The sequence below is a fragment of the Xenopus laevis genome, chromosome 7L (assembly GCF_017654675.1).
Source record: "Xenopus laevis strain J_2021 chromosome 7L, Xenopus_laevis_v10.1, whole genome shotgun sequence".
NCBI classification, from domain to species: Eukaryota; Metazoa; Chordata; class Amphibia; order Anura; family Pipidae; genus Xenopus; species Xenopus laevis.
In genome coordinates, this window is record NC_054383.1 from 70,824,561 (window position 1) to 70,840,334 (window position 15,774).

The 15,774-nt window shown below is 35.4% G+C and overlaps 1 protein-coding gene across 5 annotated transcripts in view; it reads right to left on the minus strand.

Moving 5' to 3' along the window:
- ntm.L (neurotrimin L homeolog) overlaps window positions 1–15,774 on the minus strand; it is a 712,676-nt gene that overhangs the window by 80,077 nt on the left and 616,825 nt on the right. For all 5 annotated transcript variants that reach the window (XM_041568484.1, XM_041568483.1, XM_018224492.2 and 2 more), the window contains 1 exon segment: window positions 8,627–8,752. In XM_041568484.1, the coding sequence (XP_041424418.1) occupies window positions 8,627–8,752 (126 nt within the window).

The following is a 15,774-nucleotide window of genomic DNA, read 5'->3' on the forward strand; positions in this document are numbered from 1 at the left end:
CATCTGCCATTTCCCTAAGGACTACAGCACACAGGTGATAGGAAACTTGACTGCCACTGCTATCATGGAAAACCGCAGTGGTCCTGTTTGACCATCATGGCTTCTGATAATAAATGTGCTATGGATATAGCCGACTTTCACTATTTAATAATCCCAATAGGCTTGCTTCCAATAAGGATTAATTATATCTAAGTTTGGATCAAGAATTTTTCAGAAAAATGTTATGATAAATAGGGGGGGAAAGTCCATGCGGATTTGGTCAGAGTGGCTATCCAAGGGTACAGTTTTATTGTAACAGAGGAAAAGGAAATTATTTTTAAAAATGTGGATTATTTGGATAACATGGAGTCTATAGGAGATTGCCTTTCTGTAATTCTGAGCATTCTGGATAATTGATCCTATACCTGATCAGTGACTGTAATCGGCAATTTTACCTGCATAACACTGCTAGAATAGCTGGTTATTAAAATGCTCTAATGAATGTTTTTGGGATAGGAACAATCTGTATTTGTGGTGCCACATACTCAATTATCTTCAGATTCTCTAAATCAGCAAAAGACATCTATATATTAATATATATACACTTGTTAATAATGGTACATTGATTATCAAAAAAAATGTCCTGTATATAAAATAATAATATAAGAGGTAGAGGCTACCAACATTCTAAATTTAAGAAATACAGTGAAAGGCAGTGGGAATTTATATATACTTTATACTTTAAATACATATATACGTGTATACCTTTCCACAATGCAAGTTACCTGAAACCTAAAGAAGGATTCAGCTTTCAACAGGTCAAAATTAGTTTAGGAAACTGCCTAGTTTACCACCTAGAGGTAAATGTGAGAATATCCTCCAGCAATAAAATTGGGAGGGCAAGCTGGGTTGTACATACTGTATGCCTGGAGATAAAAACTGAGCTAAGGCATTAGTTGCCTAAAAGGACTTGCACTGTGCTCTGCTGGCTGTTTCTACAAGCACAGGGTCATGGATAATGAACTGTGATGGCTGAATACACAGTTGCCTAATCACCATTATTAAAATCAAAACTACAATGTAACAGGAAACTACATCATAACAATCATAAAAGTGTAAATTTTACTAGGAAAGTGTGTTGTTTCAAGCATCAGTAGTCTTCTAAATAACAGAATGCTGAATGTATCTGAAATCCTTAAGAAACCTACATTTTTATCTTTTCAACTCCCTTCCTGCTTTGCTAAATGCAAATACATTTCCTGAGTGTCCTCTCTTATGTAGTTACATCATGTACAAGGAATAATGATATCATTCATTCTGTAGACCGATGGTGTTTATTTTGTGCACAGAGTCAGCAGTGGAGATGAGCTTTAATCTAATAGTGCAGTCTCTGGATTAGCACAGATTGTGCATCCTGTAATCTCACAATTACAGACTTGCTGGTATGAGTATAAGGAGGAAAATGTACTTCATTCAACCCAAGATGTAGCTAATTGTCCTTGTGAGTCACAGGGAGATGAGGGAGTTTGCCAAGGGGTGGCATAAGACTATAATGTGCAAATGTCAGGAGCGTTTCCAGCTCTGCTGTGCAGAAAACTTCCGTTGTAAAGCTTTGCTGCACTGACATTTCCCTTGTTTTGCATTTCTTAAAATTCACAGTGTGTGAGAAACAAATTCTGAGAGGCGCCCGAAAGGACAAATTCACTTCCTGTGTGCCAACAAATCCTCCCCCTTTTTCGGCTTGTTAGGAAGAAATAGAGATAAGCAGAGTATGTACACAAAGAGGGTGAACAGCAGAGAAATACCACTCCCATGTATGGAAGGTCGGACTAAATGCAGAGATAGAATGATATGACTAGATCGAATGCATTTCAAATACATAGTTACCGTACCACACTTTCCCTTAAATGCAGAAACAGAGGAATGCATTTGATGTAGTAAATCATGTGAAAGAAACAGAGGAATGCATTTGATGTAGTAAATCATGTGAAAGATAAAGAGGAATGCATTTGATATAGTAAATCATGTGAAAGATAAAGAGTTGTATGATGAGAGAATATAAATGAAAAACATAAACTAAATGTAGGCCAATCAAGATACCAAGTTCTTTTATATTTGCAATGCTGCACCAATTTGTATTAACATTTCTCCTCCTTTTTGTCTATCTCCCCCTTTTCACTTTTCTCTTTACTGTACTTTTGACATTTTTGACATACACTTCTATTTATAACCCTATCCCCATTCCTCAATTTCAGTCCCTGTCATTTTCTGCTCCTCTTCATTTCACCCCTTAGGTCTCTCTTCTGCTCTGCCTTTCTTCCCTCCTTAAGACACATTTTTCTTACTTTCACTTCCTTTAAAGCTTTCTCTCTTTGTAATTTTCTGACCTTCCCTTCTCTCTGCAGTTTCATTTTGCCCATCTCATGCTCTTTTTAATAATCAACATTATTTCTCTATATCTCCAGCTTTGATTGAAACTTTTTATAATCAGGTAGTTCCTGCTTCAAAAGGAATCACATTCTCCTACTTTAGTGCTTTGAAAATGGGGTTCACACAGTGTCAAACATACACACTGGTACCAACATTGGGCCCATCTGTTAGTAATTAAGCCAAGGTGGGAGAGGTGAACAAATTACACCCAATTTAATTAACTGAATAATACAGTTTTTTCTGTAACTGAGACTTTTATCAGGATACAGATATTCCACCGATCCACTCTGTGTTTATTGTATATGTGTGGTTTTATGGGGACGGTCCAGCACCGCTCATGAGACGTATTAGTAGTGTATCTTTAGTACTAGGCAGCGTGTTTTTAGTGCATTTCTAATAAAAGTCAAGTTTTATTTTATCAACTCTGTCTGTCACCCGAACTGGTTAGCTTGTGTGTTGTAGAGTGGATATTATTGCTACAATGTATCCAACTTTGTGACACTACAATTGTTACTATTTTTTGTAAGTAATTAAGCCAAAGAGATTTTCTGTTATACCTACAATTTTGTCCTTTTTTCACAGTAGCACGCTGTCCCACACAATGCTGCACAATTCTTTTCCTGACTGATATTTATTTGCTTCTCTAGAAATGCATACATTTTAAAACATGCAGATAGGGAAAATATGCTTCTTTTTATGTTTGTCTATTTAAAATTTGGTTAGACTAATGTACTGCAACTTCCACTTGTAGCAGTGTCCCTTGCCCAAGCTCAGTTGTTCCAAAAAACATAAAGGGTCCTTACTTCGAATACATTATAACTTTGTGATCATTGCCAATCCCAATTGTAGACCTATGTTTGCTACATTTTACATATACAAAATCTCAACTACTCCTAATTTTATAACATCTCATCTGTATGGGTTCCATAACCAAACCCTTTACAACTTAGGCCTCTCAGAACTGACTAATGCTCATTTGAACACAGATCCTACAAAATTTAGTTAAATGCATGGATGAGGAATGTCAGGCATGGCATAATACCAGATGATTAAATGACACCAATAAAATGATTGATAAAAAGTTGCCTAGGTACAAATTTTAAAAAACTTTCTATTGCACCCATTTAAAGCTCTCTGGCCTGTCCTCAATATCCAATAGTACCGGGCAGACTTATGCACCTTCAGCAATGAGTTTCTTGCAATGACATATCAGATAGAGAACTTACAATGTCAAGAATTCCTAAAAATTTAATTTCCAACATTACATAAAACATTTATACAATTAGGAGGCACATTTATCAAGGGTCAATTTTCGAAATTTATGTGAGTTGTTTAGAACTCCCATAAACTCCCATAAATTTTAAATTTGACTAGTCGAAATGTATTAATAAAGTCACATTTTTTATACTCTGCCTAATTTAAATGATGCAAAATTTTGAATAGAAAACTCTCCTCTTGAAGTTAGCCAGCATATCAATCTAATGGTTTGGAAAGAATGCAGCAATAAAAAAGTGTATCCTTCCAAAAATTCTGAATTCTGCCAACTGCCAACTGTAAGCCGTATTCCACAGGAGTAAGATTCGGAAATCAGTGTTAACTGCCTTACTGTCCCTTTGGTGTGTAAGTACTATGAAACTGTGTGAGAGGCCTTCTGGTTTGGCCCCATTGGGCACCAAGAACTGTCGTGATAGGATGGGTGAATAAATTCAGCAGGCGAGAATTTGTGGTGAATTTACACATTTTGCCACTGGCAAATAAACTCTAAAAACTTTGGGGAAAATTCGCCGGCAAAAAATCCGGCACATCAGAATAGTCGCGCATAAAAATTTTGCACGTCAAAATTATTCGAACGCTCATTGTCTTTCATGCATTTGGACAAAATAGGTGTGCATATAAAAATTATCGCAGGCATTAATAATAATTTTGAAGCCCATTGACTTCAATGCGTTTTGCTAATTTTTCACAGTTTTTTTCCGGAGAGCAATGGGAAAAATTCACCGATCACTATTTGTGGGTACATTTAGTCTATAACCATCAAAGGCCACATAAATTTGATAATTCAGTGACATACATTACTCTCCTCCACTCAACTTACTCTTTAGACCAGGAACAAAGTCAAACAAATAGGCCTGCTTTCATGAAAAATGTAAGACACCGGAAGAGACGTTCTAAAAAGGGTCAATGGCGACAAAATCTTTCAGTTTCAATATCTTGTCCATCCTGAAACTACTGGCATTGATCTCTTAAAGCACCCCTTGCACTAACCTAAAAACCTTAACTCTAAGACTAAAGGGGAAATTTTGTAAAGCGCAAATTTTTACCTTGGTAGGCTCTGCCACACTTTGTGCAACTTTGTCAGGCATTAATTTGCAGCACATAATGCATTAATGTCTGCCTAGCAAGACTTCGTTAACACACAACTTTTAAACATAATAAAAGTGAAACATGTTTTTTTAAACATAAATAAATATGAAAAAATGTCAGTGTTTTTGTCTTTTTGGCATACAGGATATGATGTCACTGACATAAGATTGTTAAGGATGTAGCTTCATCTTATAAGTTCGCCGGGTATAAACTGGCAAAGCAGACTCTGGCAAAAGGGGTAACATACTGGAAAATTTGCCCTTTAATGATTTTGCAAAGTAAGTATTGTTCACCTGAGCGTAAATTTGCCTGGCGAGAGGACGCAAATCTTCATTACCTCTGAGCTCTTTCGCTGTTGAATTGTCCTCTACACCTGTTAGTAAACTGATGATGTCCCTGCGAAGTGTCGTTTTGGTGAATTTTGCTGGCGATGGCCACTTCGCCCTTTAGTAATTTTGCCCTTAAAAATCATAGCACCAAGAAGATGGATCTAATTGCATTATAATCCAATTGCAATGTTCAGTCTTGTCTTTATTTTCTACAATATATACCTTTAATTTTATGATAGTTTAAAAAAGAAAAATGCTCTAATGCCATATAGTCTGGGGGCTAAAAAGAAATGTTTAAATACCAGCTCTACATTACAGACTAGATTCTTGTTGCACCCTAACAACCTAAGCTTCTTCTTACTATGTCTACCCATTGTCTTGATACAGGGTTTTAAACAGATTAAGTATTAATTATAATAAAGGTCAAGTAAAAATTGTTTCTGAGTTTTAAATATAATTAATTTGTTATAACCTGTATTTAGTCTTGAAATTACAGATGTAGTTTTGCAAAATGTTTAGTAATAATTCACAGATGGGACCCAATATACAGATTTTATAAAAACGTAATTCTTAAAGGAGACCTGTCACCCGTAAATAAAAAGCTGTAGAATAAAAAGTCCTTTTAAATTAAACATGAAACCCAAAATTTTTTATTCTTATCTTATTAAAACATCCATACATCAGCTGTCAATAATACATTAACTGCCTCTCCTCTATGCCTTAGACATAGAGGCGTTGCAAGCAATCACTTTTCATTCTTAGATTACTGTTTAGCCAGTGCATGGGCATACACATCAGGGCCCCCATTCTGGCACATAAACAAGATTTTGCATGATGCAAAGATTTGTTTAATAACAGTGTCTACAAAATGGCACCTTCCTTTCCTTTCTTTGATTGTGAATTCCAAGACTAAAAAAAACTATTAAAATTTAAATAATTTTTAATAATGTAAGTAAAGTTTATTTTGCTTGGCTGGCATCATAAAATAGGATTTTTGAATTATTTCATACGATGACAGGTCCCCTTTAAGTTTACCATGAGCAAATGAGTAATGAAGAGTAACGCATGAATCCGGAACACTTCTTTACTTTACAATAATCTACTTTGAGATGAATCATGTCACTATCCTACACATTTGTGTTTTTTAAAAAAAAAAAAAAATCAATTTAAAAGCTACACTGTTATAAAATAGTCTAAATGATTTATTATGAAGTTGAGCATAGTTGTGTGTGGGCACCTGCCACAGCATCATTCACGCATTGTAAAAGACTTAATTGTAGCCTCCATATAGACACAGTCCAATGGAATACAGACAGCTGTTTTTTAACCTTAAGAATTGTCTTAGGAAAAGACTGCTCATGTTATTTTAGATAATTGGCTAATGTTTATTTTTGGATACACAGAAAGTACGTTCCTTTGCTAAAGCATTGTAAGAAAAACCATTTGCAGGCCAAAATAATGCAACAAATGACGACAAATAGTAATATTTTTTTTAATTAATTTGTATTTTTTTCAAGCAGATTTGGAGAGTTATATTAGGTGGTAAATGGATATGAAACACTGACTTTACAGCAGTGTATAAGTTATTAGATGCCTATTAAAAGTTAAGTTAGGGGTGCCATAGGTGATAGTAGTAGTAAGGGGACCAAGTAATAGCAGGTGAACAGATTTGTAGAGAAATGAGGAGAGCACTCTGCAAGCAAATATGCTGTGGTTATCTTTTTATTGCTTGACTACTTGTACACTAATAGCAGGTGAACAGTTTGTTACAGGTCTAGAAACCTGTAGTAGGAAGCATTAAAGGGGTTGTTCACCTTCCAAACACTTTTTTCAGTTAAATTGTTGTCAGATTGTTAACCAGAAATACTTTTCATTTTTTATTTTTTTACTGTTTTTCCAAAATCTAAGTTTAATGTTCCTGTCTCTGGTGTTTGAGTCTGGCTGGCAGCTCAGTAATTCAGGTGCAGAATCTGTTACAATTTTGTAACATTTAGGTGATACATTTTTCAAGTATCTCTGGAGTATCAGCAACTACTGTATCAATTCTAACAGCTGCCTTTAATGAAACTCAGGGATTTTGCAGCAGGGACAAAAATAAGATATGTATCCATTTGGAACAATTTACAGAGTCGTGACCCCCCTCCGACAGCTGCTTAAAAAGGTCAAAAATTCAACTTTACGCTTCAATATTAGAAAAACAGTCACACAGAAAATACAAAGTAATTGGAAAAAGTCTTTATTTCTGGTGAACTATATGAAAGCAACTGAACTGAAAAAAAGGGTTGGAAGGTGAACAACCCGTTTAACAGGACTACGGTTTGAAAGCAAACATCTGAGTGGTTTCTATGAGTTACTAGATTCTGACATATGCAATATTCCAGTTGCCCATTATTATTTCCTAGGACACACCAGATAGAATGTGTGCAAACTGAGAAATAATGCACATTTGTAAAAGAATAGCAAAGTAATGAACAAGTGGATAGATAAAAAGGGCTTTGTCAGATTTACACATCTAATTGAATCAAACTCATGGTGCTTTAATGATGCAAACTACTGTGGAAGAGAGCAGAGTTGGAAATGGCATGCCAGAAAGCCAACATATGATAAATGAGAAAGTTGAAGCATCTACGTGTAGTGTTACCAAGCAGCCTGCAACTTACTTTATACTAAATACTTAAGCACAAAACAGCATGTAAAAAAACATTAAATGTGTCTATTTGAATAACATACAGCATTTTTGGCAAACATTTACAATACAAATATAGAGCTTAAGTAGCCTTTAGCTACCATGTTAAATTGTGCTTGAACTTTCTGAGATGATTCCTGCTGAAGATTATAAAATACTTCTCTTAAAAATCAGCCACACTGAAAAACAGCCCCCATTAACTGTTACAAAATATGTCTGTAAAATTAAAAAGGCAAAATTGTTTCTTAAAATGTCTTATTTGCACTTTTTTTTAAAAAAACAAAACAAACATTTGTGCAACTTGTCGCGAGCCAATGGGCATTCACTAAATTATTTATGTGCAAATTTACTCTTTACCCTTCTAGCAATTGTATAGGGTTAAGAAATAAGATACCCCTTGCAGGGATGCATAGGAAAGCTTCCTGGGGTGCCATATAATACTGAGGCTGTCAATGAGAACAAACTCTATTCCCAGTAAGGTTTAAAATTACCTACAGTTCTTTCTTTTATTTAAATTGATTATTCTAGTGGCAAGGTAAAATAAGTACAAAATATACAGTATTCATAATACTCTCCCTTCTGTCTTGTGCTAAACTTGAAAGTATTCAAGGGAACTGCAGGTTACAAACAGTCAATACTTTCTAAATATATAGGAATATATTGCAGCACTGGCGGGTGCAAGGCATCCCTGTCCTTAACATCTACCATAGAGCATGTGATAAGTACCCTACGTACATAGTGGATTCAGAGAGGGGTGTCTTCCCTCCATCCATCCGTCATGAATACTGTGCTGCCCTGCTGTCTCTAAGTGAACCCTATGGAATAAAACATCACTTACCTTTAGGGGACAAGTATCTCCAGTTCACTACGGGTTCAGGTCTCCCGGATGCAATGCAAATCAGGCTGACATTACTGCCTTCATTAACAGCAATATTTGAAGAAATATCAACAATTCGAGGGGGAACTGTGAAGATCAAAAAAGGGCAAAGTTATACAAGATTTTTTTCAGCTTGAAGAACTTGAAATTTAAATCTATATATAAAATATCTGACTATCATTTCCTACCCTATTGTAAACAATAAGGGTTATAAAGTGTTTTAACATGCTTTCTCTTCCATATAAGCCAAATCTTGATGAGGCTGTAGATCAGTGTGCATAGATATACAGTATATATGGATCATTCTGATTACCAATTCCCATTTTCCCATTGGTGTACTCATTCTAGCAGTTAAAACTCCCGCCATGTGCAGCTTTACATTGTCATCAATAGAAAGGATTTTTTTAATAATTGTTCCAATATATTGGTTGTAATTGATGGGCGAATCTGTCGAATGATATGCATTGAAGTCAATGAGCATCAAAATAATTTTGGCACGAGTGACAATATTTATACGTGCAACTCTTTTGTCCAAATGCATTGAAGTCAATGGGCGTCTGAACAATTTTGACGCACAACAATTTTTATACGTGCAACAATTTTGACTCGCAACAATTTTTAGGCGCTGCAAATTTTTTGCGATTCCATGCCTGCTAAATAAATTCGCCCATCACTAGTTGTAACTAGTTGTAAGCCACATATCATTAAAAGGCATTTATTTGTATCATCTACTATTGGGCAGGGGGTAAGAATTGGGATCCATTGGAGCCCACAGTTACCTATTTGTACATCTGAATAACATGTGAGTTAGGGCGTGGGTAGGGCATGGGTAGGGGATGGGTAGGAGGGTGCTTATGTGCCTCCCTCCTTCTGCCCATCACAAACATATTGTTGCTGAATTCATGTGGCAAACACAGCTCTCTGTGATTCCTTTTGGAGTGGATGGACCTGCAGGGCAGACCAAAAAACAAAAAGTGAACTTCCAAAAGTCATATAAACAAATTTTTATGTTCTTTACACAGACATACATGATTCAGCATATTAAACATAAACCATAATGGGTGCTGCACATAATGTCTGGAAAACAGAAGGATTTCAAGCACCAGAAAATGTTTCCTACAAGTCAGAGATTATCTTAGTTTCCTTTAAATATGTATCTATTTTCTGGTAGTTCAGATATTTATATAAACTCAAATAAACAAGCTTATCTAAAAAGGGGGTATCTTTCCTTTTAACATGACTGTATGTTTTTGGAATGTGGAAGAAAATTGGAGTACCTTAAGGAAATCCATGTATAGGGAGAACATACAAATTTCTTATAGATAGTGTCCTGGCTAGAATTGAACTTAAGATGCTAGAGCTGCCCATAAATACCTACCATACAACATTCCATTTAAATGAACTTCACAACAACAACAAAAAACTCATTTCAATAACCCATTTAATCCACTGCAAGTATTCACCAAAAAGTGTCCTGAGACAAGATAAATGTTTATAAGTCAGAGTATAATAATTTTAATAGAACTGAAACCAGAGTTAACTTATTCTTACTTGATGTTCCTCTTATTTCATATTATTTCGTTTGTTGAGGCTGTAAAATATTGACTGAAGAAATGCTTTGGAATGCTCTCAATCATTTCGTATTCTAACAGGAATTTCTGCATTGCTTTATAGCAAAGTATAAATTCTTCAAATCTGTGCAGAATGGATGCACTGTCAGCTATTTATCGATCATTTTGTGTCCCTAATAAAAACTGCATAAGACAGAATATATCCCAAAACTAGCAAAATATAAAATGCATCAATGACGCTTGAAATATTAAAGAGTGTGACTAATTTTACCACCTTACACATACTGTAGCTCATGTGCGTCTGCCAGTCTGGTAAACACAGTGAGTCAGTGATTTACAGAAGGCTTATAAGAGCATATGGATAAAAAATAAATAAATACACACATATATATATGTGTGTGTGTGTGTGTGTGTGTGTGTGTGTGTGTGTGTGTGTGTGTGTGTGTGTGTGTGTGTGTGTGTGTGTGTGTGTGTGTGTGTGTGTGTGTGTGTGTGTGTGTGTGTGTGTATGTATGTATGTATGTATGTATGTATGTGTGTATATATATATATATATATATATATATATATATATATATATATATATATATAATTAAAATGTATCAAAATTACTTCTAGGGACACGATTACATGATTACTATCACACCTTTTGACAAGTAGCAGACACTTATTTCTGTTTGTACTAAACATGCATACCTTTCCAGCTGATGGCAAACAAAATGCACAACAATCAAGTCAAAGAGACACACAAGACAGCATACAAGTAATCTGTCAGCTAAATCATTAATGGAGTCACTTTAGGAGCACGATCTAAAGCAGCGTTCATGGCAGGTACATAACTCATAATATACTGTAGATTCCATTGAGTTTGTATGGAAGGCGCTAACTCATAGGGGCATATTTATTATGTTGTGTACAAAATTGTGGGATCATACACCACACATTGCCAGGCTTCACTGAGTAAAAAACAGCATAAAAAATGGCATAACATTTTTCCACGTTTTTTCTGACTTTTGGCGGAAACAATGTAAAATAACGCTGGCAAACCTGGTGCTCACGTGGCATAAAATTACACACACCATGTGATATTTTACACAGCTTTTTACACCATTTGTTCGGCGAATTTAGTTTTACGCAGCATGATAAAAATGCTCCATAGACTAAACAGTGGGGAAGTGCAATGGAGACTGTTATATTGCTGAAAGTGCTGAATGGCAACATAAGCATTTACACAGGCACCCAATGAATACTTTTTTTCAAAATGCAGTTTATAAAATTTGTTTTATTTAGATTTTTTTTAAATGATCTTAATGTAATGAAAATATTAAAATTTCACAAAACATGTACAATGACGTTATAAAGTTTTGAATACATATGAGTTCTGAAACATCCAGCAGGGTTGACAGTTCTGTACCTATATACACCTTATTTTAACCATGAGCAAACTAATGCTAAATAATTTTTTTTTTTTTTAAATAAAACACAGCTTTAAGGGAATAATGGGGGCCATATTTGTGGAAAGGCTACCAAGGCCCGGGCTTAGGGCGGCAGGGTTTTAGGGGGAGGCATGAAGCTCAACCACACCCTCATTGGATCGGAAGCTGGAGCTGATCAGGAGATCACCATTCACCAATCCCCAGTGCTCCCGAACTGATGATGAGAATTTGTGCAGCAAAGGCAGCCCCCTATGTAAATATGGCCCTGGGAATAATGTACTCACAATTGTAAAATATTAAGATATTATATGTCAAAAAGGTGTTCCATAACCATGTAAAGGAATTCCAAGCCAAAGTGATTTCACCTTGTTAGCAAAGCTGACCTTAAAAGATTAAATACAGATCAAGCAGAATCTTGCTTTATACAAAAGGAGTTGTAGTTGCAATATTTCACCATAATTGGGTTAGAGTTAAAATATAAACTATTTTAGATAATTTACATTTAACATGGCAGGGAGTCCTATTTTTTATCACTACAAATTTGTTCTCCAATACCATCAGGGGAATTCGCTATTTGCATACACATGTGGGGGCCCATTTACTTAGCTCGAGTGAAGGATTAGAATGAAAAATACTCGTATTTCGAAGGTTTTTCTGGCTACTTCGACCATCGAATTGGCTACTTCGACCTTCAATGTACTGTCTCTTTAAAAAAAACTCGATGTTCAACCCATAGTAAATGTGCCCCCAAAAGTAAGGAAAATTGCTGCAGTTTGATCACAGCCCAAAAAGACAGCAGAAGCAATAAACTAAAAAAAGTTGTGCCAAAGAACATAATGACACCTACTGTACATTTATTATTTTAACATGTAGTCAATGAAACAAGTTAAACTAGACCATACACTAAAAAACATAGGAAAATATTTTTCAAAATTAATTGATTTTCCCTAAGACCAATAAAAATCAAACCCAAGCCATAAATTAAACACATTTAATAAACTCTGCCCCTTAAAACTATACTTTGCAATGTTAAGCAGAATTATATCCCAAGAGCCTTTATATTACTGAGTAAATATGCCATAGCTGTAATGCTAATTTGATATTTTAAACCAAACGGTAATAAAAAAAAACTTTGCTATAAACTCGTAATCTACAATACAATGGTTTATATTTGGAATAATCAGGCTTGGATGATACTTTGGATAACAGACAGTAGACCAATAAGCAAATGTCAGTGTGTTTTTTCATATCTCCTACATTGTTTACTCAGTTTTATTATGTTATCTGGCTAAGCTTTAAATATATTTGGGGGAATGTAATAAAAGTCGCAAAGACCAAAAAATTTGCACAAATAAGAATAAAAAGTCTAATTTCGCAATGTAATACTCTTCCTTAAACTGTTATTACATTGCAAATTTTAATTAAGCATTGCCCACTTTTAAGAAGTGCTTGAAGGAGTCGTAATCTTTTGGAGCAAAGATAACAACTTTTTCAGTAAGAAGTTTTATTACATTCACTGCGTACTGGCGCTAACTAAAATTCGCAAATACTTCTTCCACTGTCGGAAGTGTTCGCTAAACAGTTTCCGGGTTCGCAAAAGCTATATTAAATTCACACAAAGGCAAATTGGTTCGCACAGAGGCATAACTTTTCACATTGCGAATATTTTTTCCATTACTGACTTTTATTACATTCCCCCAATTATGTTGTCACAGACCTACACTGCGCTTTTTACTCCAGTTTTCCCATCAATTCTGCTTGCCTCACAATGGTCACCTCCTGTCTGAATGCACATTCATGGCTAAATCACAAGGATAACAGGCAAGACAAAACTGTTTCCATTAGCTTCTAATACCTTTATAATATATTGCAAGATTTCCCAATGAGATGGTATAAAAACCTGAATTATAATACACTGTATAACATTATTGTGCCACAAAACAAAAGAAAAAAAAATACACAGAAACCAACCTCATCATACACCTTATATAAGTAATTTATATGAAAGGGCATTTTAAAAGAGGTCGGAACAAAACCTGTTTAAACTTATCAGCAGATATATTTGAAGAGAAATGGAGCAAATGAATCACTGTAAACAGCCTACTGTAAAAAATGCATGTTATAAGGTCAAACCAATAAACCATTTGCCTTAAAACTGAAAAGGCAACTCTAAAATGGAATGTTGCTGTGCCAGTCTCACACCTTATGATTCACAGACTCTGACGGGTCCTATGTATGGCAGATGTACAGAATCTTAAAAAAAAGGCTGTACCTTATTCTCTGAAGATCATAAGCATCTGGAAAGAGCATTAAGTGATGAAGGTCACAAGGGAAATGACATCAAAGGCACATTAGCCAATGTCAGCATATCACAAGGAGTTCTGGGCAATTTTTTATGGGCTGGCATTTTCCCCCGTGGGTTCTAAACAACTCGTCTCAGCAAAAAGTGCAAGAAATGTTCTGTATCTGCAAAAGCAACCCACCATTAACCCTCCTATTGCTGCAGTATTCATTCTAGGACTGCGTAATTTATATTATCCAGATGGACCAACTGAAACTGTTCAAAAACACATAGGGGCAGATTCACTAAGGGTCGAATTTCGAAGTTAAAAATATTCGAAATTCGACCCTCGAATTGAAATCCTTCGACTTCGAATATCGAAGTCGAAGGATTTAGCGCTAAACGTTCGATCGAACGATCAAAGGATTAACGATTAAATCCTTCGAACCGAACGATTTGAAGGATTTTAATCAAACGATCGAATGAATATCCTTCGATCATAAAAAAGTTTAGCAAGCCTATGGGGACCTTCCCCATAGGCTAACATTGACTTCGGTAGGTTTTATCTGCCGAAGTAGGGGGTCGAAGTTTTTTTTAAAGGGAAAGTACTTCGACTATCGAATGGTCGAATAGTCGACCATTCGTTCGATTTCGATCGAATTCGAACGAATTTAACCAATTCGATGGTCGAAGTACCCAAAAAATACTTCGAAATTCGACGTTTTTTTCATTCGAATCCTTCACTCGAGCTTAGTGAATCGGCCCCATAATATATATTAAAAGACACACAAATCATATTTTGTAGGACGCCATACTTTTTTATATGTTGTACTGCATTGTAATAATGACAGGCTTTTTAATGCTTTAAGCCTAAATGTGGACATATTTATACTTGCAGGGGAAGTGTGCAAAACCTATTAGGGTTCGGTAGAGAAATTACTATGAGGAACATTAAAAAGTCTGGAACATTGCAAAATTATTTTTGCCATGTTTTTGTCACTTTTGACACTTCCCAACCTGCCCTCTTGTTCTCACTAGTAAGGGCAAAACATTTCTTTTTCAAGTCAGCACAATGGCCAAATAACTGATTATCAATTAACTTGCTTAATTGCAATACTGTAGCCTGTAAAAAGCAGCAGTAGTGCTTAAAACCATGCTTTTTTTCTTCTACAGCAGTGGATGAGAGGTATGTGTATGCTCAGAGCCCTATTTATATTTCCAAATTTGAACGTGAGTTCTAATGTATAAATGTGAATATGCAACAAGGGAACATTCGATGAAGCTATGAACAGAAAACACAGTGCCCTTGTGCTTTACTGTCTACTTAGTACAGTTTTTATATATGCACACAGTAAAGGTTCACAGGAAGTATCTTTGCCTTCTGCTAAAATATTTCACTGTGTTAGATGCCAGGCATTTCTTTGGTGTGATGTTAAACTTGAGTCTGCCTGTGGCACTGTTGCAAATGTTGATTTCTGACATGTTCATACACTGATTTTAATGTAAAATGATCAGGTTATATTCTGTATCACATTATGTGGTTTTGCTTGGATCCTTGATAATCACATTAGATTGTAAATTTAGTGTATATAACACCATGTGCTATGTAGTATATGATGCAAACAAAGGGGAAATAAAGCTGTAAACTAATGAGGCTGGAAATGTTGTAGACTTGGATGTTGATTGTATGAACTGGGCCTTCCGTAACATCCCAGAAGTTCAGTCTGAATTCAAAGTTCTTGTCACATTCTGGTTAGTTATATCTGTGGCCAACAAAGATAAGAATATTCATTGGTGGAAGTTGTGAGAGTGTTTTATCCC